The sequence below is a fragment of the Hippocampus bargibanti genome, linkage group LG14 (assembly GCF_051943395.1).
Source record: "Hippocampus bargibanti isolate YZ-2025 linkage group LG14, ASM5194339v1, whole genome shotgun sequence".
Classification (NCBI taxonomy): Eukaryota; Metazoa; Chordata; class Actinopteri; order Syngnathiformes; family Syngnathidae; genus Hippocampus; species Hippocampus bargibanti.
Genome location: NC_142747.1, coordinates 11,906,813 through 11,930,301, shown reverse-complemented (window position 1 = coordinate 11,930,301; position 23,489 = coordinate 11,906,813). Strand labels below are relative to the sequence as shown.

The 23,489-nt window shown below is 38.8% G+C and overlaps 2 protein-coding genes across 2 annotated transcripts; both read left to right on the top strand.

The window, feature by feature from the left end:
* The first annotated feature begins 612 nt into the window (after positions 1 to 612).
* rasa2 (RAS p21 protein activator 2) lies at positions 613 to 21,415 on the top strand. The gene is made up of 24 exons (XM_089014134.1): positions 613 to 1,012; positions 3,159 to 3,282; positions 6,744 to 6,847; positions 6,930 to 7,024; positions 9,296 to 9,372; positions 10,874 to 10,957; positions 11,081 to 11,153; positions 11,270 to 11,346; positions 12,345 to 12,446; positions 12,811 to 12,964; positions 13,116 to 13,264; positions 13,436 to 13,550; positions 13,686 to 13,760; positions 15,909 to 16,032; positions 16,201 to 16,307; positions 16,391 to 16,474; positions 16,737 to 16,814; positions 16,895 to 16,968; positions 17,211 to 17,317; positions 17,874 to 17,956; positions 18,064 to 18,272; positions 18,832 to 18,935; positions 19,222 to 19,402; positions 19,479 to 21,415. The coding sequence occupies exons 1-24, from the start codon at positions 955 to 957 to the stop codon at positions 19,507 to 19,509; spliced, it is 2,469 nt and encodes an 822-aa protein (XP_088870260.1). The 5' UTR covers positions 613 to 954; the 3' UTR covers positions 19,510 to 21,415.
* Positions 21,416 to 21,592: 177 nt separating this feature from the next.
* On the top strand, positions 21,593 to 23,101 carry rnf7 (ring finger protein 7). Its single transcript, XM_089013554.1, has 3 exons — positions 21,593 to 21,828; positions 21,926 to 21,973; positions 22,608 to 23,101. Exons 1-3 carry the CDS (start codon positions 21,663 to 21,665, stop codon positions 22,724 to 22,726), a joined length of 333 nt encoding a protein of 110 aa, XP_088869680.1. The 5' UTR covers positions 21,593 to 21,662; the 3' UTR covers positions 22,727 to 23,101.
* Positions 23,102 to 23,489: the final 388 nt, after the last annotated feature.

Below are 23,489 nucleotides of genomic sequence, written 5' to 3'. Positions count from 1 at the left end.
TAGTATTTGAACGGTAAATGTGAACATTCAGCGATTTTGAAAAAACATCAAAAAATGGTCAAGTTAAATGGAAAAGAACGTTAAAGTACAAATCACAAAATAAATATAACTGTTTAATTTATTTTGTCATTTGATATTTCCATGATGGCAGGTGAGGCACAGCCTCACGTGCCTCCCCTGACTGCACGTCGCTGCTTCATGGTGAATCTTAAACATTTTATAAGTAACAATGTCACAGCTTTATTTTTCTAAATGTATGGGGGGCATCTTGTGGTCGACAGTACTTGTACGTAACTCGTCCACAAGATGCCACTATTTTCCCGTCGTTCCAAATATGGATTCTATATCGAATATATATGAAATTGTGATTGTTGTCATGTATTATAATTAAAGTTATGTTTTGATGTCATATCATTAGTGTTTTGTCTAACTTTCCGTTCCTGCTGGCTCCAGGGAGAATGTACATTTTTTAAAGAAATTATATGAGTCATTATAATTATGGCAATGTGTCAATTATGGCTGGCAACAAGCGGGGCGAACATCAAGCGTGGCCAGGCGACAGAACTTGCTCTGAAAATACACGAAAGTTCGTTTGTTAGCGAGTTTATTGTTTGAATATCAACAAGGCCAGAGTTTATGCTGCAGCTGGATGCGTCAAGTGCGAATAGTGTGGGCGACCACGTTGTTGCGACTTTCAGTCGTATTTTGTGTTCTAATAATGACCGTCAATCACGGCTGTTTGCAATACGAGGACGCGAAGAGAAATCCATCAACGTTGCAGTGGCCTCGCATGTGGGCAACTTCTCTTCCAAGAGGCAGTTGCTTGCTGTGCATGCTGTGTTACGGAGCCTGACGTAACGCGACTGTGGGGCTGGTTCTCTCCCACTCTGCCTGCCTGCATTCATAAACGGATATGATAAAGCCGCGCTGAATACACGTCGGTCAGCTCTCACCATGGCGGAAGAGGACGACACGAAGATTCGGATTCTACAGAGCCTGCGTGGTAAAATATGTAAGTTTGGCGGCCAGAGCCGATATTTTTTTTCTCTCCGTTTGAGTGACCACTGGGAACAAGCTAGCAGTAGCGAGAGGCAAAGCCGGAGGGGCGCGGCGTGCTATCTATCTCCAGTCGGGGGGCAGGAGAGCCTGTTCATCGGCTACTTCTGCCGGCTTCTGTTTATCCCGTCAATGTCGCTGCAGGTGATCTCATTCATCCAGCGCGTTCCCAATGATATGTCGGGGCCACGGCAGCTGTTCAAATAAAAGCGCATTTAAAAACGGAACTCGCCTTGCTTTTATGTGGCCTCTGGTCTTTACTTCAGGTGTTCCGTTGGGCAAATCGCATTTAGAAGCAGCCCTGGTTAGCCACCTTTGAAGTTGTCATGTCAATAGCGAGCGTTAGCACTCATTATTGACAATAATTTGAACAATCATGTTGAAAGCAAAGGACTGACGGACGGCGAGCGGAGAGTCACTCAACCGATTATTTCTGAGTACACCCACTCAATGTTGTCTATGACTGTGGACTTCCCTTACAGTCCTGTAGCATGAACCTCATAATCAGGTTTTCGCTACCGTTGATATTTTATTTCACTGTATGAAATGCTTCTTATAAACGTCTTTACAATATACTACAGTGGCTGCTGTATTAGGAGATTGGGAAGACCGAACAAAAATGTCAATATACAGTGGCTGAGAACTACGTACTGTCGAAGCATAAATGATTTAAGTTACATGTGTCTGTGTGTTGTGCTGCATTTGACATTTTTTTTTACTTTTATAAGTTAATAAAATACAGTTTATGTCTGGTTTAAAGACACAGTCATAATGAAAAGTGCATGTCCAGGAAGTACAACCAGTCTTGTCAATGAAACGTGATATATAATATATGTAATAATAATAATAATAATAATAATAATAATAATAATAATAATATAGTACAAGATCCGTAAATTTCAGGATACACTTTACAATTTGCCCCTTTCTCATTTCAATTAAAACAGTTCAAATTAGTTTTTTAATGACCAATAAGCAATGCATTGACAGGGAGTTAGACATGAAGTATCAGAAATGTCACTTTTAGTTGATGTCATGAATCAATAGAATTTGACATTTTTTTTGTTGTGCAATTTGTTAAGTTAGTTCAGGAAGTGCATACATCTCACTTACTATATACGTTATATTATTGCCTTGGTATATTTGAACACCAATCCACTTTCAAAAAATGCTGTCTTATTTTGATATCTGCCATTATCACAGTCCTGTGGTGTTTATATGTACCTCGTTGACCCTAAATATTTTTTAAAAAGGCTAAGGCAGAAAAGCATGTGGTTAGAACATGAAAAGAAATTAAGTGTCGGTTTCACTACTATAAATCAATACGCACAGAAGAACAAAAAAGAAACTATAACCTCAACTTTGCCATCTTATGAAATGGCATTGACCCATTGTTCGTTTTTCTCTTTCTGTGTATATTTCAGGGGGGGTGGGGGCATTGTGAAACCAGATGCTCTGCAAAATAATGAATGACTTGAGGAATATCTTAGGTGCTGGTTTTTACAGGGTGACGTGTTAACGTGGTGGAATGTTGATGGAGGTGCATGACAATCCAAATTGGAATTAAGTGACCTCTTCCCAGTCATTCTGAAACAAAATTTGAACTATTAACATATTAGTTAACCCGAACATAGTAGATATATTTGTCTTTATATGGTGTATTTTATGCAGTTCATCAGCTGTCCTAATTTTAGCTATGTATGTTTCAATGCACTGAAAGTTTACGCTGTGGTTAATAGAGGGACGTAATTTCATCCGTGCTGTATGTTGCACATTGAGCATGCTTACAATAAAGCTTGACCTGACTAACCGGAAGCTTTTCTTAATTACGTCCCCACCAGTATTTAAAATTAGCGCATCGGGGCCAATTAAGGCTCTCCGTTTCTGTCTTTCTAATCCCTTGAGTGCAAACCTGACCTGGTGTGATGATATTGACAACATTCTAGCTTCTGTTTTTCACCTTTTCATCATCACCTCCCCCATCACTGCGCGGTATGTTGGTGCCAGTGACAGGCATACACCGCAATGTACTTTGCATGGTGCTTTTCTCCTTCCCCAAATAAACTCTGAAGAAGTTTTTTATGCTTCTTTATGTGATGCAGGTGAAGCTAAAAATCTGGGTCCGGTCTCAGGTCCAAACCGACAAAGAGACCTTTGTACTTTTTGCACCGTCAGCCTAGATCAGGAAGAGGTGTTCCGAACCAAGGTGTTTGACAAAAGTGTCAGGTAAGTAGGTTAAATTATACTGTAATTTCAAGCATTCTCATGGGTCACAGATGTCCATGATGATGCGTTATTGTTATTTTTACCTCTACTTTATTGCCCGCTATGTAATTGCTCCTATCCCACTGAGCAGAAAATATTTGCGCTTGTTGGCGAAGGTAGCACAATGTGCGTTCACATCAGGGGCTTCTTCCAGATCACAAATGTTTGCAAAAGGTTTACTAAACATTTGGCATTATGGTCAAGGGTAGAATCTTACTGTACATTTTTGTTCTCGGATGCTGCATGCTGAAGAAGCATGCAAAAATGCATTAAAAGTATATGCCGGTCACCAGAAGCAAATAGAAGAAATGTAAGTAGTACTTGCTACGGAAAGTTAATGTGTGACATATCGCCAGTTTTCCATGCGGCATTCGCCACAACAATGATTTACTATTAACAGAACCAAAATGTGAAACAACCAACCAGTATCCTATCTTTGGCCAAGCGTGGTAACATAAATCACATTCAGAAACATTTCAAACGCGATGCACATCACATAATTAAAATGAAGTTGAAAAGCATTTACAAACAAAATATCAGACATTTATGAGCTCAGTAAGGAAATAAAAAGTAGTGTTCTAAAATTACTCAAATAATGTACTTTGCAAGTACAACATTTTCGAAAAATTGATTTTGCAAATGCTTTAAACGACCATAATCATGAGTGTGTGTCGTGCGGAAAAGCAATGTTTTGGTACTGTATTTAGAAACATCTACAAATGGTGCTGACTTCAATTCTGTTGGCAGTTTGTCCCACATTTTGAATGAAGGCCTCTGCACTGTAATTGTAGTTAAATTGAACGTGAAAATAGAATTGGAAAGATGTCAGTTGTCATCATTGTACTCATTTACAACCGTGCATTTTTAGTTCAGTTGAACCATGATATTGACCGTAATTGTGGTTTCCAGCCTGTCATATCAAGTTTGTCTCTAAAATAGAGTAGTTGTATGACTTTCACAGGCACCCCTCATACCGGGGGAAAAAAACGTTTTTTCTAGTATCCCACAACAAAGCATCCTACAAACGATTCAAAAATTAATTTCTAATTCAAAACTTTTGATCCACGATCATATAACATCCTTGTCCACTGTATTTGTATTTAAGGAAGAATGTGTGAATTCATTATACTATTTAGTGCTAACATGTATCATGGGAACTTGGCTTTGAATACATTTTGTGGTTTTGAAGAAAGGGTGTCACTTAGTGATGCACCGCTATAAAAATGATCATGAAAACCTTTGTTACAATTCACATCAAGTTCACCCAGCCGGGATTTACAGAACCGTGTTGGAGCCAATTGCACCCCTAATGTAACAAGGGTCTTCTTTAGCTGTTTTACATCAGCTGTTTTTTTTTTCTCTTTTGATTTCCGTGCTGGTTAAAAGAATTTTACACTCTCTGAGGAAGTGCGTCCTCCCACGCTCACCTCTGTGATTCTCTCTTTGCTACCCCTGCCTCTGTTAAAGCAGTTAATATTCACTCACCTCCTGTCTCCTTTACTTGTTCCTCCCTCACTGCCGTTCTTGTATTAGCCTGCTACTTCTGATGTTCTAAAGTTTGCAAGGAAGCTTCCTTTTGAATAGTCATATCATAATCACTTAGCAGACTGTATAACAACATAAGGAATGTTGTAATCTCACTATATAAAATGCCTGTCTATAATGAATAAAAAATGATGCTCGTTTGACTTTTTACTGCATCCTCATCATTTTTTGCACACTTTAGTCCATGGTCTCTCTCAGAAGTGTTTTTTGCCGAACATATTCTAAAGAACCGATCTCAGGACATTTTTTGTGGGCTTTGAGCAATGTCCAAGGCAAACCTGATCATAGTGAGCGATCGCTCGACTGGAGATGATTTTTTTCTGGCCGATTCATTTGGAACATCTCATGGTCTAAAGGGGCACGTGACGGTGATGCTGCATAGACACCTATCTATCTAGCATGTCCAAGTCCAAAGTCTGGCCAGGAGGCCAAATTTTGCTCTTGGTCAATTTTGATCCGGCACGCAGCTTCAGTCATAAAATGAATAACGTTTGGCCCGTATGTAGAATTAATATTGGGCAGTAGCGCTGTTACCTGCGTGAACTAAGTGCTGCCTTATAGAGGCTAAATTAGGAACAACAATTTAGTATATGAGGAATTGATTCAATGCCACCTCCCCTCCCCCATTTTCTAAAATGATGACAATCAATAATAGGAGGAAAGTTGACTCCAAGGGATGGGTGCAAATTGTTATTATTATTACCATTTCTTCACTGAAATACATAACAACATAATGGCTATGTGAAATGTATTTAAATTAGCTCATTCACTGCCATTCCCAAATTTATTTGGGAATTGAAAAGTGTGACATGGAGTGCCATTCCCGAATTTGTTTGGGTTTTTGCTTTTCTTGCGGGGTGCCTATAAAGTGCTGGTCAGACCTCTTGCAATATTTTTCCCTCCCACGAGTGGGCAGCATTTGCCTTTTGTCCATGTTAGTGCTTTGTTACTGCTTCAGCTGTTGTTAAAGCACTATATAAATCATCAGCCACCCTTATTTCAAGCTCAGATAACTCCAGACCCATATTACTTAGCAATTAACTCTTTTTTTCTGATAAAAGAAGAGAGTACAGTGAGACCTCAACTTACAAACACCTTATCTTACAAACTTTTCATCTTACAAACGTCAAATTTATGAAAATTAAACCTTATAATAAGCACTATTTTCCACCACGGCTGGCGGAGTGATTTTCGGCGGAAGCACACGACCGACCAGCACCAGAGGTTAAGTTACCAAAAGTCCTTATGGAAGGTGACTCTCCTTCCATAAGCCATCAACGACCATCAAAAAGGGAAATAAAACTTTATTTTACAGCACAGTTTATTTCTTTAATTACAGTCCTCATGTAATGCGCCTCCAAAGTATATTTTATGGAAACCCGGGAACGGATTATTCCTATTTTAATGGTTTCCTATGGGATTTTTTTTTTAGATACACACTTTTCGCCTTACCCACTCTGTCTGGGAACCCATTAAGTTCGTAAGTTGAGGTCTCACTGTATAAGGTTTCTAACCCTGTCTTGAATGTTAATGTAATTCTAAAACTCATTATTCTGTGAGTCCTGCAATTTGTGTGAAAAGGACAAAAACCCTGGCACTAGTGTGGACACATTTTTGCACATTGTCTGGCAGTGAATGAGTTTATTGCTATTATATGTAAAGAACGTCCTACATTTTTAACACACCATATCTGGCCCTCTTTGCGAAAAGTTTGGACACCCTTGATCTAACTACCAGGACACACACAGTTACACAAAGTACTTCTTATCCAATGGGATGCCAGGATGATGCTACGTAATACCCAATGGCAGAGCAGCTAAAAGTCCTGTGTATTTTCCAAAACCTTTGCTTACCCTTTGCTTTCCCTTTACTTCCAGCCCTTTCTACGGTGAAGACTTCTACTTTGAGATTCCACGGCCATTCCAGGGTTTATCATTTTATGTTTATGCCAAGAGCGTTTTCCAAAGGGATTTACCAGTTGGTAAGTCACCATATACTGTACAGTAATCAGAGTTTAGTTTTTGTGGAGCTAGAGTTAGTTGTGTTTTTGTTTGCCTTTTCAGGTAAAGTTTCCATTCGAAAGGATGACTTGTGTAAATACAAAGGGAAGGAGCACTGGTTTAGCCTTCAGCCTGTAGACCCAAACTCAGAGGTTCAGGTAAATGTCTTTAACGAGGCCCTGTTATATGAAGCATGTCATCATGGATGTGTTACATTTGTTTTAATGGCAAAACATTTACTTTTAATTTGAACACCTCGTTCTAAAAAGTTCCCATTAATAATTGTCTGATTGTTATTTTATGTCATCATTTTGAAACTATGGGCCCTTTAGGATTACATTTCAATCACACATTTTGCACATTGATTGTTAAGGCATACCATACATTACCATATTGGTGGAAATAAAATTTCCTCCTCAGGGCACATTACAATGCTTCATACCGCAACGACACAAGGAGGAAGTCACTCATGTGCAACATTTGCAAACATTTCCATAATGGTTTCATAGTCTGTCATTTTTGTTTGTTTGTTTTTGAAAAGACAACTGTTCTAGATTTTGTGGGATACGGGCCATGCAGGCGCGTTTTGTTCTGTTTTATGGTATTTTGTATTTGTTATTGTCAAAGCATGTGGTTATCAGAATCAGAATCAGAATACCTTTATTCGTCCCACAATGGGGAAATTTGCAGTCCACAGCAGCAATTGAAAAGGGATTGTGGTCTGTACACCACCATGACTGCTTGTTGTTAAAGAATTGACTCAAATTGCCATTAACCCACGCCAGATTATTCTGGATATCTCCTGCTTCACTGATTCACTCAGACACACTCGAATGTAAAAGGTCCATTGGAAAGTGATCGAGGTCTTATTTTAATGTCTCCCCCTTTGCTTTGGAATTTGGGTCATCTTACGTTTGCTCAAATTCAAATATGTGCATCCATTTTCCAAAGAACTTCTCTAATAATGAAAATAATGTGAGGAGACAAAATATCTGTCATATTTACAAAAAAGCATTTATCAATGAATCACAAAATTTGCTTGTCATTTAGACTACTTATTCAAATACATACTTGGAATCTACTAAACATTATAATACCTAAGTCTGCTGATGCAATAAAATAACTTCAGGAACGTTAAGTGCTGAGCTGCAGAGACTGTGCATGTGTGTGGGTGTCTTGTTTATCTCTATCTCTCACTCTTATCCTACTCTCTCACTCACACACACTTTTTTTTACTTGTTCTCTTGCACTCTGACACTTCCGAAAGCCTTCACCACATCCGAGCTGTGTGAGTGATGACAAAATCCACAGCTGTGGTGGATCTTATCAGACACACTGTAAATTCTGTAACCGACGTCTCCGGGCAAGTTGTGTCCATAATTTGTAAAATCGCTTCAAATGACTTCTACTGAGCGTATTTTACAAAGATTCCACCGCATACAGCTATATTTTACGTTTTAAGACTCGCACTGAACATTCCAGAAGTCTTGTTTTTGAGTTGGTGACGAGTCCTCACCCTACGTCACTGAAGGAACGCCCCTCACTGAGAAAGGACATACCTTGCATCACCTCAATGCATTTTGCGGTACTTGTGTTGATGGCGAAATTAGAAGGAAAACACATAAATAACGCAATAGTGAATCATTGTATGTTACATCGAGACAACTCTTTGAACATTCATTGACAACAATTCCAAGGTGAAGAATAAAACTATTTCCAACGGAGCTCTTCCGCCATCTTCTGCGTTATCTGTGACACTACACCTCAGTCTTGATCACTCAAAATGACCCTAAAGACCTTCTTTCATTGATTGCAAACATTTATACTTTCCTCTTCAGAACTATTTGAATCATATTCATAACTGGATGTGTAACAAGAAAGCATATTCTCCGAATCTGAAGCCATTGTTTTGATTCTCGAGCAAGTCAAGACGTCTTGGGGTGACGTCACGAACCGGGGGCGGGACTTTCTGAAAATGCCCAATTCGCAGCTCAATTTTTTGCAGATTTTGGACATTTTAAGTCATTTTTTTTTGTGTTTTGCATTTGACTAAAAATATCAACCTGTGTGTTTTGGGTTTTTTAGATGCTATAAAACGTTTTTCTGATGTCAGTTAGAAAACAAAAAAGTGATGTCGGTTGTCCTTTAAATGAGGTGACATGAAATAGCAGGCAGCACAGATTTACAGTGAATACGCTTAGTGAAGGTATAACAATGATTTTTACGAAAATAAAATAAAAAAGGGTATTAAAAAATGACACTACTTAATCTACCATCAGTACACACCGGTGATATTTTAATAATTTTGTTCATTATGTCTCATGAACTTGAATAAAAGAAAAGTCAATACTTTACAGCGATCCAACACTGCATCATAGCTTGTCAATGTCACGTTTCATCAGCCACACCTTGTCCTTGTTTTTGAACAGGGTAAGGTGCATCTAGAGATGAGACTGAATGAAGTAATCACGGACAACGGCTCAGTGGGTCAGCATTTACTTGTGCAGTGAGTATTTACACTCAATACGCAATTTTTTTTCAGCCTTCTTATGCTCTAATGGTGTTTGTCTTCCAACATTTTAACCACTTCATAAAATATTGACATCCATATAAAGTGCTGAATATATTTCCCTCTTTGAAATTGTGACATTTGGTTTTGATTGACATTACCGGTGAAGCGTTAACATCCTAATATGCTTAATGCGTTGTGTATGTAGTTTGCGGTGGTGTGCAACTAGAAGTGTACTACATCATCGATCAAATCTTAACATTATAAGCAGTCGGGGAGTATTCGATTCTGATCTTGTGGAAGCGGTCACTGGTCTGTAATTTCAAATCACAGAAAGATTTATGCCAGATCTTTTTTTTCATATTCATGAATTCTGCTTTACATTGTGTGGCGTTAAACTCATTCAGATGAAAATGATTTTTTAAGGGGTTATATTTTTATTTATTCAGAAAAACACCAACATCCAGCATTTCTTCTTTTGCTGATGTTTCTGCGCAACATACTACGACTCTAGTACCCACATAATGTTTATAAAACATTTTGAACCAAATATTTAATGACACTGGGCTGGTCTGTTTTGAGACAAGCACTCATTAAAGCATGAATAAAACTTGGATGCGAGTGAGTCACAGTTACGGTCAGCCCTTATTCAGTTCTTACATACTGTATTGTTTATACACCCGCTTTTATAATCTAAGTGCAGCGTAATGAGGAGGAAATGATGGTGCATGGCTGGAAGCCTGCAAGCGCTGTGATTTTTGTAGCTGTCATTCTATCTCACTCAGTTTGTTTGGTTAAAATGTCACCTGCTTGCTTTCACCTCTCCAATGAGCTAGCCATTGACGACTGCAGGTGTAAAGTAAATATGATTGAGCTCGTGAATTGCGGGCAAGTCACACTGTCAGTGTCACGAATAACCAGCAGACAATACTGCGGTGGTTTCGTCAATTACGAAAAAGACAAAGGAAACTTTGGGGAATATTGTCAGGGTACCAAGGAGCGTTGTGCACAAACAACGCAGCCTTCTCCCTCCTGGCCTTACTTAGTGAGGGACTGAATTCATTCTTACTCCCCAGTGACCCCTGCTTAGCAGCCACATCCTGTTTAGGGTTCCTACAGTGTCTGTTTGTTTTCACCTGAAACACCTGTGAAAGAAATCATGGTCCCTGAGCAACACGGGTCATACATAAGGGCAAAGCAATATACTTAATTGTCTAACATGCTACCGCTTTAACAACAAATGTCCTTTTTATATGATTCAGAATCTGCGTACACTTATACAATATTGGTACCCTTGAATGGACTTTATAAATATGCAAGTAATTTCAAAGGAGGGAAGAAAGTAAATTCCACATGACTTTACTGAAAAGGAACCAATTTGTGAAATCTCATTTGTCGCTGTTCAACCCTGAATAATGTTTTGACATAATAGTAATCAATAGTTAATATTATCAATTTTTGAGGTGTCTTAACTGCATTTTCTTTGTGCTATCTGCAGAATAATAGAGTGCCAGGGACTGCCACTAATCAGTGGACAGATCTGTGACCCTTATGCCACCGTGTCACTTGTAGGACCTGCCAGGTAACTTCTCAATGTTACAATTTATTTTCACAATTTTCAAACAATTCAAAAATTACATCCACACTATTTTTTAGATATTTTTGAGAAACTGTGTTTTTAATGACATTTTTAATTCAACTTCAGGTCTGACCAAAAGAAAACAAAGGTCAAGAAGAAAACCAGCAACCCTCTTTTTGAAGAGACTTTCTTCTTTGAGGTAAATTTGAAAAGTTTTAGAACCCAGTCGTGTTACAGTTTTGCAATGTTTCACGTTACAATGGTTTTTTTTTTTTTAGTACGTTGAGGTTGAATAAAATACGCTTTCATTTTCAGGTTTCGCGGTCAAGCAGTTACTCCAAAAAATCTCATTTCCAAGTGGAGGAAGAAGACATTGAAAAGCTAGAGATCAAGTTAGTTCAGTTGTGTTCTATCTTTAATATTTGTATGTCCTCCCAAACTAAAGTGATTTCCCACCTAGTACATTACAAAACGTATTGAAATACAAACAGATAGTATTTGTATCAAGCATGTACTGAGCTGATAGAGGGCCTTGGTTTCTGGTTAAGGATATGTGGGGCTTCAATCTCAATGGACTCATAGCACAAGGGGTAAGACTAGACTAATTCAAAGGTAAACCTTCTTGCACGTTTTGACACTTGAATTTGAAGTGGACTGTTGCATGGTTATTTCATTGGCTTTTATAAACCAAGACAAAAAGCACAGTTGAAACCGTCATTTAATATTATTAAAAGGAACTGCGACTAAAATGACGCGTTTGCTTCGTATGATTTATTTGATTGTTAATCATATAACTAAAAGTGAACATTTTTGAAAATTATTTCCAGTTCAATACGTTAGGTAAAAATTTAATTTACCTGTACCCTGCCATTGTTGTTTACTTCACTCTTTGTCAAGCGAAGGTACACAAGTGCAAGCTACTACTAGCATCGGTGAAAGACAATGCTAGAAAGCACATCACCTAAGCAACCAGTCACATCTTGATATAAAGAAGTCATATGCCACATTGTGTGGCATTCTGACTCCTTTTCGCGATGATCGCGGTCGTTTGCCGTTGTCAAGCTGGTCAGCAACCATTGTATGTCACTAATCAGAATGCATTGGCCAGAAAAAATGATGTGTACATGCAAATTAAGGTTCTTTCAAGTGTATTTCAAACTGGAAATAATCTTGAAAATATTGTCTTACAGTTAGTTATGTTACTAACAACCAAATAAATCATTTAGCGCAAACATGTCTTGACAATCGGGATTACTTTTAAGGATTTGAAATTTTACCTCTTGATGTGTGGGTTGCATCTTTGTGATGAATACGAGTAGGATCTTACATACCGTAACTTGCCGCAACTGTACTTGCCGTATGTCCATACTTGAATCATGTACTTTTGCAGAGTTGATTTATGGAATAATGAGAATCTGGCTCAAGATGTGTTTCTTGGGGAAACGCGGGTGCCTGTCAAGATCCTGCGAAATAACCACATCCACAAAGCTTGGTAAGGATATAGGGGAACAAAAGTACTGTACTCTATATGTTAAAGGGTGATATTGTTACATCTGATGTCAGTATTTCCCACATTGAGACCCAGCATATCTCTATCGTAGCTATTTTAACAGGTCAGCCAAGCTCGACGTTTTACTGATTTGCTGTCGTATCATAACAAAGTACAGTAAAGTCTCGTTATATCGATATTCAAGGGAGTCCGAAAAAATATCGATATAACCGGGACTATCGATATATCCGACCCTGTTTGCATGTAATTTTCTCCGTGCGTGCATAGAAATAGTATCGATATAACCGGGACTATCGATATATCCGATATCGATATAACGAGACTTTACTGTATTTCCCTTTCTTAGGTATCTTCTTCAACCTAAAGGGACTGGAGGCAAGTCAAAATCGGATGATCTGGGATCATTGAGGTTAAAACTGGCCTACGTAGAAGACACAGTGCTGCCATCTGCCTGCTACATACAACTCTGCAATTTGCTACTCAAATCTCCAGATGTGAAGGTGGGATGAAGTAAAGCCTCATCTTGGGCAACTTACTTTCAATATGCAACATATTCCCTCCTACTTAATAAGATCTAGAAGAATACAACCAAATCAATATATTGCTTTTATTCCCCTTCCGCCTTCTTCACATCCTTTTCCGTCCATTCAGCCCATCTCAGCATCATCAGCACATATCCTGGGGGACATTTGCCGAGAGCGATACGAAGGCGTTCTGCCCATGGTTCGACTGCTGCTGCATCATAATCGCTTTGTGCCTTTTGTCTCTGCTGTGGCAGCATTGGAGTTGGACAACACTCAGTGAGAAATTTGCACACTTACACCGTGGTCATAGAGTATCTTTTAGCACTGTTTCATGGACTTCAGAACTTTGAGAGGAAGCCCGGGTTCCAATTTCCAATGTTTCACTTGTCAAGATTAATTCATTAGCCCAAAACAATGTGAAAAGTGTAATAATTCTTGTCTGTACAGGGAGGCAAACACTATCTTCCGTGGCAACTCACTGGCAACACGCTGCATGGATGACATGATGAAGATTGTGGGAAAGAATTACCTCGCTGTTACGCTGAAGCCTGTCATAGATGAGGTACAAGAAAATGAAAAGTAGGAGAAAATCTGTCACTGTGTCGTCATTTTTGTTCTTTAGCTGAAAATAGTTCGAATGTGTTTTATTTGACAATTTTTGTTCTGCTGTCTCAAATAGTTCTTGCTCTTTTCATAGATCTGCGAGTCGAATAAAACATGTGAGATTGACCCCAATAAACTAAAAGAAGGGGATAATGTGGAAGTCAACAAGGTATGTAAATATTTACTTGTCTTATTTTATTTATTTGTTTCATTGGGACCGTGTGCACATTAACTCATTCACTGCTAGACGTACAACAATATTTCCACTCCTGTGGCAGGGTTTTTGTCATTTTTACTCAAATTCCAGGACCCACGGAATATTGAGTTTTCGGACTACATAAACATTCAATGCAGCGTAAGAAACCCTAGACTCTTTTCTTTCATCAGAAAAAAATGTTAATTCTTAAGTTATATTGGTCTGGAGTAAAATGAGGTACAAGTGGGGGCGGCTGTATAAAAGGCAAATGCTGTCCCCTTGTGAAAGGGAAAACCGTTGCCAGAGGTCTGACCAGCGCATTATCGGCACTCCCGCAAGAAAAACCAAAACCCGAACAAATTCGGGAATGCCGCTCCGTGTCATATTTTCAATTCCCGAATAAATTCAGGAATGGCAGTGAATGAATCAATCGACGTGAATAAACATTGTCAACGCGCCAGACTTAGCATAAATGCTAGTTTTCAGCCATAGTCCCAAGGCAGGTTTCTTCACACAAAAATAACTTGCAATCTGAGCCCAATTTTCCTGCATGTACTTTGTTGTTTGAATTAGTTCTAGATGACAAATGAGAGAATCAAAGTGTTCTTTCAAGAGTGGATGAGAGTCAGTAAAATAGACTTTGTGAAGTTCAAGGTACTTTGTATCAGTTTGCCTCAAATGAGTATGAGTGCCGAACTGTAAAGAAGACAAGCAGTAAAATAATAAGGAAATATGTTTCTCTTCTGTGAACCATTATATTGTGGTAGATGGGTTTGTGTGTCACACTGACAAGCTAAGTAGTCTGGGGCTTTAGGTGCCTGTCAAGGTGAGGGACAAGAGAAAACACAACTCTAAAGGCCCCGACAAGTATCTCATCTATTATCAATCGTTTTACTTTACCTGGATGCCAGTCAGTGCCCTCGAGAGCCAGGCCTGGAGATGAAGCTCGAAGACGAGCACCTGGTGTCCAGGCTTGCACCTATGGGCAAATAAACATTTGTGTCTGGTCAAGAAGTATGCTCAAGGAAAATGTCTCTTTTTTCATAATGTTTAAAGTACAACCGACGCCTCCGGACAAGTTGTGTCCATTTGTAAAATCACTTCAAATGACTTCTACTGAGGGTATTTTACAAAGATTCCACCGCATATAGCGAATTTTACGTTTTAAGACTGGCGCTGAATATTCCGGAAGTCTTGTTTTTGAGTTGGTGACGATTCCTGACGTCACGTCACGGAAGGAACGCCCCTGACCGAGAAAGCGACACACAATGCATTTTGGGTACTTTGTTTGGTCTGAAAACATTGTGTTGATCCATGTTGATGGCGAAATTAGAAGGAAATCATAAATAACGCGATGGTGAATCGTGTGTTGCACCAAGACCACAATTTGATACTAGTTGACACAAATTCCCAGCATACAAATCAGCCCATTTCTAATGGAGCTTGTGTGCCATCTTGTGCATTTTCTGGGAGCTACATTGGAGTCCAGACGCCTCAAAATGATACGGAAGGACTTCTTTAATCAATTGCAAACATTTATGCTTTCCTCTTCAGAACTATTTGAATCGTATTCATAACTGGATGAGTAACAAGAAAGCATCTTCTCCGAATCTGAAGCCATTGTTTTGAATCTAGAGCAAGGCAAGACGTCTTGGCGTGACACCGCGAACAAGGAGGCGCGACCTTCTGAAACTCGCCATTTCCGAGGTCATTTTGAAGTAGTTTTGGGATACTTTAAATCATTTTTATTGGTGTTTTGCATTTGACTAAAAATATCAGCCTGTGTGCTTTGGGTATTTTATATGCTATAAAACGTTTTTCTGATGTCAGTTAGGAAACAGAAAAATGGTGTCGGTTGTCCTTTAAGGAAAATGCCTCTGGGGGTTTCGTCATCTTTTCCCCCTTTTTATGGTCTCAAAAAATGCTGAGTAAATTGTTTACATTTGTGTGTGTTGTTTCAAAGATGTTGCAACTGTATTAAATTCCAATTTAGGAATAACGAGTTTCCTCAAATGATGATATATTTTATTTTTTTTCAGTGCGCCATGTGTGCTCACTCAGTCTACCACTCACTATCGTTTGTCTCCAAAAATCACAAAATGATGTCCCTTCTCTCTACAGGAGAACCTGCAGGTTTACGTCCAGAAAGTCTTCTCCTCAATCACTCAGTCAAATGCCAATTGCCCTCCGTCTATGTGTGCTGTCTTCAGGTCACTAAGACAATTGGCCTGCAAGCGTTTTCCAGGTCTGTCTGTCTTGAACCCCTTCAAAAAACTGCTACAAAACTATTCTAGTAAAGCCAAGGCATGTGTGTAATGTTTACTCTACATTGTTTTAAGCCCTGGGGAAAAATCTAATGCAATTAAAATGATCACATTAAGTTGTTTTGAAAACATGTGTTGTCTCTCACCAGCTGACCCTCATGTCCAGTACTCTGCTGTGAGCAGCTTTGTGTTCTTGCGCTTCTTTGCTGTTGCTGTTTTTTCGCCACACTCTTACCAGCTTCGTTCACATCATCCTGTAAGGTCACAGAGCCAATATTGTTAATACTCATCTAATGGGTGGGATAAAAATACATATATCTTTTTTTTTTTTTATTCTAGGATCCGGACATCTCTCGCACACTCACTCTCATTTCAAAAACCATTCAGACTCTGGGCAGCTGGGGCAGTTTGTCCAAAAAATTGGTAAGCAGGATTGTTCTATTATATCTGTTCTAGATTAGACTCTTTCATTGAAACAAAACACCATTAAAATAAAGCTTGTAATGTTTAGAGGCAACATTGAGGGATTTTCACTCTAATTAGAGTTGTTGTTCCATTGGCCTGGCTAATCATGTAAGAAATAGTGAATGGTGTTCAATTTAAACAGACAAAAATGGAAAGAGTGACACTAACATTTTTCTATCACCCAATAATGTTGTTTTTCTCCTGACCCCGGTACCTTCAGTCTAGTTTCAAAGAATCATACATGTATGACTTCTTCAAATCATTCCAAGAAGATAAGTGCATTGAAAAAGTAAAAAAGGTATTAAATACATTTTCTTTCGTCATTGTTAGATTCTGATTAACAGTCTAAGAACGACAGTTTGTCCTCTTGTGTTGTAGTTTCTTGACGAAATATCTTCAAATGTCAGCAAAGAGGCAAGTGGCTTGGAAGACGCGGTGGTTTTGAAAGAGGGGTAAGTGTTCTTTCTAAAAATGTGGATCCAGGTTGCCACACAGGGATTCGGGAGCTGTTTTTGGCTTGATTGTGAATTGAAATAATCGTAATTGTATTGTATTTCGATTGTAAATTGACATTTCGAAATGTATTCAAACTTGATATCTTCTGTAAATCTGGATGTGCAGTTTTAGTCTAAGTATAAAGAAGCAGCATATGTGGGTGAATTGGAAGTGAAAGGGCATACTGGTGACTCTTTAGGGAAGTACAGAAACGGGCGCAGGGGAGAAAACGCCTCGGCAAGAAAAACTTCAAAAAGCGATGGCTTCGAGTGACAAACAGAGAGCTTTCCTATCACAAGCATAAAGGTGAGCGAGCAATATTATTCATCCTTACTTTAAAGGTTTAATCCACTAGCTCATGGGAGTCCAACACAAGATCCAGTCCGACATCATTTTCTGTGGCTATTTATGACAAATCAACTTTTGTGTGTGTTGCTCAAATTTGAACCAAAATTGTCATACGTCTTCACTTTTAGTAACGTTTTTGATCGTTATCAAACCCCTTCAAATAAGTAAAGTATATGTTTATATAATTTCCTAATCTTTTAATTGGCCTTCTGAAACTAAAAGTGCAATGAGGAGGTGTATTGAATGTTTTTGATACCAGTATACTGTACCAGTCGGCTGTGCTTATTTTGTTTTGTTTTAATGCACACAGTATGAAGATTTAATGAAAATATGAATGCTGTAAATTAATTAATTAAAAATAAGTAAATGGCTATAAACAATCACCTGTAAAGATTTTTGGTTGGGAAAAAATTGACTTCAATTGTGAATAGAGACATACATAGATAAAAACAAATGTGACTTTATGAATCCTTTGCAGCCATATTTTCCCCTGACAATGAATTCTGCATCTTAGGAAAAGAGGCCGTCTGTATCATCAATGTGAAAAATATCCTGGCAGTGGAGAAACTTGACGAAAGTGCCTTTAACCGTAAAAATGTAAGCGGGTTCCCCCTACTACTTCCGAGGATTGTATGCACTACTTATTTGCTGTTGCCCAGAAAGGCAAATTATTCTTCAGAATGGACATGTATCTGTTGTGTTAGATGTTTCAGGTAGTTCATGCGGAGAAGCAGCTGTACGTGCAGGCAGGAAATTGTGTGGAAGCGTGCGAATGGCTGGATGTCTTGGGCCAGGTCAGTCGCTGTAATGAGGGCCGATTGGCCATTTTTCATCCATCCACCTACAGCGGCGGCTTCTGGCAGTGCTGCAAAAGCCAAAGTTGCAACTCGCCAGGCTGTAAACCCTGCACCATGTGAGTCTTTCTCCACATCACCAAGAGGTCAATAGATTGACCTGTTCTTGCAAACCTGTTTTGTTTTTTACATCCAGGAAAAGGATTCATGACTGTGTGATTTTTTTTTTTTACATTTACAGTAAAGTCTCGTTATATCGATATTCAAGGGAGTCTGAAAAAATATCGATATAACCGGGACTATCGATATATCCGACCCTGTTTGCATGTAATTTTCCCCGTGCGTGCATAGAAATAGTATTGATATAACCGGGACTATTGATATATCCGATATTGCCATAACGAGACTTTACTGTATTTTAGGTGAGAAAGCAGTTAGAAAAGGTTAATTATTTTGAGACGCCACAGTGAAAAATGGCCACAAAAGGCATAATCTTTTTCCCTATGATGGCAGATGTGTTTCATATTTTAGCATCTCTGCGTGAGCCCTACCCTGCTAATTGTTTTCCAATCGCATATAACGCCACCTTATTCTTCTCAACAAATTTCAGTCGAGCTGTTGTCTCTCAGCTTGGCACTTCCATCATCACGGTTCTTAACTTACCTTCTACTCTTTCAGCACCACACAGGCCAACCTGCAGCTGGACATTGACTGTGATCGGGAAACGGAAAGGATTTTCTCTCTCCTCTCCGCTAATGACATCACGCTGCAGAACATGGAGGGTTTGTATTTAATCTTTTAAAAAAATCAATTCACTCTACCTGGGGGACTGAGATGCCATCGGAGACCATATTCTCTGTAAAAATGCAGGGACATTGGTTGGGCTCAGAGGTTATAAAGAGAAAAAGGAAAAACGTAACAATCTCAAGGTGTATATGTATAAAAAGCACACTAAAAAACTCTCGGAGAGTGAATGCATGTATAGGCATCTATTATTGTCCCGTTCTTAACTTCAAAATGCTCACTTTTTAAAGGTGCTTTCCCTAACATTGTGTGTAATCTGCTTAGATGCGTGTGCCACTTTGGCAGTATACCAAGGCCCCCAAGGAGAGCAGGAGGAATACTCCAAGTTTACCATTCAGGAACCAAAAGAGACCTTTCAGACGCTCAAACAGCTCCGAAACATCATGGTGGAGCTTCAGCGGCAACATGATATCCGAAATGACACTGCGGCGCAATACGGCAGTTTGTGAGTATTTGCCGCTTGATTGTCCCCCCACCCCCCAAAAAAAAACACTTCTGATACTGTACTGTTTGTTTTTTAGGGACAACCCAATAGTGGGAAAAACCTCCTAGGCTTGCCAGGCCTTTACACCAGCAAGAAGACGCCAGTGACAAAAGTGAATGTTCTTTGGGAGTCCCAATGAAGGAAGCCAACACTTGTCTCGAAGAAGAAGAAGCTTTCCCTCTCAGTCAGCCTTGCAGCTTTGACATCCTAAAACCCAGGAAGTTAACGTGTTCGTTCATCTGAGCAGAACTAGATGGACCCCCTTTTTCTATGTTATCGTCTTCATGCCATATGTCATCCCGTTCCCGCTCCCTCCACCTTGTAGTTCTTTTATAAAGAGCTCCCTTCATAGTTCATGTCCACAGCTGTGTGACGAGGCTGCTATTTAAATTTTTATTCACTCAGTTTTAGAAGAATGGCTGTGAGGATGGACCATCCTAAACACTATGATGGAAAAAGCCAAATCTGCCTTTCTTTGGATGTTCCTTCGCATGACATGCTGAGGGAGTAAATAATGCAAAAGCACTTTAAATATTTCTCCAAATGAGAAACCAATTACTAGATACTTCGTGTATCAGTGTTCCCCGTTTTGATCAGTTACATGATCCCGGTTTTGTTTTTAACCATGTATAGTAACGTTTCTAGCTCGTTGATTTTATATATTTTTTTCTTGACCAAAGACAATTTCATAGCTTTGACTTGAAAAATAAATTAAATGTATTTTGAATACAACTATTTTAAAAGTGGAACAAAATGTAATATCTATATATTTGTTTAATATGTATGTTTTAATAACATGCTTTACATTTTCATGACCTGTGGCAGGCAGATTGCATGGATATGATTATTTTTTTTTAACCTGTTTGTGGCTCATATTGGTACGAGAGCACATATGCATTTCGACAGGTAACTACACATGAAGGAAATCAAACTATTTATGAACATGATCACACATGATCTCAGTAATGAATGCATTTCATACGGTTACCACTGGAAGAATCTCTTCACAGCACTGCTTCAAATTGACTGCCACAAAAGACAAAAATCCACAAAGGCCAAGCTACCAAATCGTGATCTTTAAAAGCACATCATTTTTCTAAAGCAAAAGGCTCAACTTCTCAGTATCTTTTTATGCAGCATTCTTCTAATACAATTTGTGTGAGCAGCATCAGTGAGCCATTCCATCATATTCTGTTATGGCCTGGGTTTATTGGAAATCACCTTTCTTGGCAGTGGTCTGCCATTTCTATCTAACACGTCTTTTACATTTAATGCAAAGAAATTGATTTTATGTTTCCCACTGCACCCTTTTAATGCTATTGATGTTCTGCTAATACATCACCTTCACAACTCTTTTTGAAGCCTGAGTTTTCCAGATTTAAAGAGAAAGCCTGACTATTGAGATCATAACATTTCATTCTCAGCCTCTCTGCATTAATGCATATCGATGCTTCTGTAGTTTTAAGAAGGGACCCTTAGCGGCTGGCTTCCTTGTGTGTGATAGTGAAACGTGAAATTGTGCATTTCTGTTGTATACATGTAAGTCCATATAAGGTACAATATTATTTGATTAATTAAAATAACGTGACTGTCATCTTCCTCTTAAGGTCAGTCTGTGAATTCAAATATAACAGCTTTGCCATGTGCATAAGAATATTAAAAGGGGAACAAAACTATGAACTGGAAAAATAAATCCAGATGACAGTTAATGCCCATATCTGTAGTATGTTTTGTGTTCAGAGTGTCAAATTTGGTAAATAATTTAAAGTACGTTGCTGTGGTTTGAAAGAATACTATTTTAAATACATTGATTTGTTTTTCTGTGCCATTTGTTGGGATGTAAGTCACTTCTCAAGGTACAGGGCATTTCTTCTGAATGTCTCCAGAAATGTCCTTTTTACACACAAATGTTTTATTTTCTATACTTGGTCTTTTGTGTCGGTTTAAACAAATGTACAATAAACATTCTGCCAAAGCCTATTTTGCTTGTGGAACCTTCTCAGATACGCATCTACAATGTCATGGTTTTGTGTGTGCATACAAACAGGTATAGCATCTTGAATTGGCAGGCGCATTGGCACGTTTCTGTTACACTATAGCGCCCCCTGACGACGTTGAAGGTGACGTGCAGTTGGACCTTCGCCTTTTCGTCCATTTTGGCTTTGGGTGTTCACTGTTCAAGCTAATCCCGCTAAGCTAATTGCTGTGTGCAGCTGCAGATATGGATGAAGGCGACGATCTCGGAATAGTTCTCTCCCACAACACATCCTCTGGTTCTAAATCGGGTGGTGACAAAATGTTTTCCTTAAAAAAGTGGAACGCCGTTGCGATGTGGAGTTGGGATGTCGAATGTGATACTTGCGCCATTTGCCGGGTGCAAGTGATGGGTGAGCATGTCGATGCTCGTTTTGTTGAATTAGCTGCTCTGTATCGAAACGCCGGTTGTTTACCAAAAATTTAACCGCAGTTTTTTTCCGTTGACAGATGCTTGTCTCAGGTGCCAGGCGGAAAATAAGCAAGAGGACTGTGTTGGTAAGCTAATGTCAGTTGTAAAACACACATGCTAATGTTAAAGTTGTTTCACAGCTATCACGACAAAGTCCAATAGAATATATGGCAGTGGAAGAGCATATTAGGTACTGGGGGTTTACGTTACCGACATACGACAGTTCAACATTACGTACAACACGCCTCTTAAGACCTTGTCCCCCAAGGGTCTGCTTGGTCCTCTTCTCTATATCCTCTACCTTCAGTCCAAACAACACAACTGTATTGATGATATCTAACCGTGGGTGCAAGAAAATACTCTCTAATTCTTAACTGTACAAAATCTCACTCTCAATTTTACCGTGGTTACAGTGAGTTGTACATGAATAGGTTATTTTCTGCCCAATTTCACCTGACTTTCATATTAACTAGCTCCCTAATGTTACAATTAAGTAATCATGAGACATTCCGTGCTCACGGGCTTTCAGTTGTCTATCTGTGGCACTTCTATCTCAAACTTTCCATGGACAATAAATGATGAAGTGAAGGCTAATATATCAAAACACTTATAAATCAGGTTACTCGTCATCAAGTACCAGTGTCTTCTCTTTCATTTTCTCTTACAATACTTTGTCTCTTGCCTTATTATCTTAAAGTACAACCTGTTCCTCTTTTACAGTTGTTTGGGGAGAGTGTAACCATTCCTTCCATAACTGCTGCATGTCCCTTTGGGTGAAGCAGAACAATCGGTGCCCACTCTGCCAGCAGGACTGGGTGGTTCAGAGAATCGGCAAGTAAGGCCAGCACCTTTGCGACACGATTCACAGACTTTGGCTGCACGCACCCGAGGTTGGAGACAGATCTGGCCATGATCATAGTGACACCCCATGCAGAGCCGCCGTCGACATCTTGCCTCAGCTATTTGATTGCATGTTACAGTACTCCCAGTGTCATTGGTGGGCAATGAACTGACCAAGTACCAAGTGGATGCCACACACACACACACACACACACACTCTGACTGGTGATTTATGATTGATGTGCAAGGAGAAAGAAACCTTGAAGTGTGCGGTCTTGTTCGCAGTTGAGTTTTCGTGTAGGTATGGGGGGGTTGGCACATGTCAAATATGTGACAATAATTTTTAGGAATAAAAGATGATACATGCCTGCCAATTGATGTATTTTGCTTCTTTTCAGTGCAGTTTGGGATGATTTCAATATTATTTATATATTATTAGCCATATATATTATTTATTATTAGCCATTATAAACATGTATAAGTATTTTTAATACGTATATCGTAAAGTAAGTTAATAGTAGAATTGGAAGAATGACAAAATATGTAGCATAATATATATATATATATATATATATATATATATATATATATATATATATATATATATATATATATATATATATATATATATATATATATAAAATGTATTTTGTTTTACTACTTTCATTCCTTTCATCACTTTGCTGCTGTGAAATGTAAATTTCTCCACTGTGAGACTAATAAAGGCAAATCCAATCTAGCAATAAAGAAACACACTGCAAC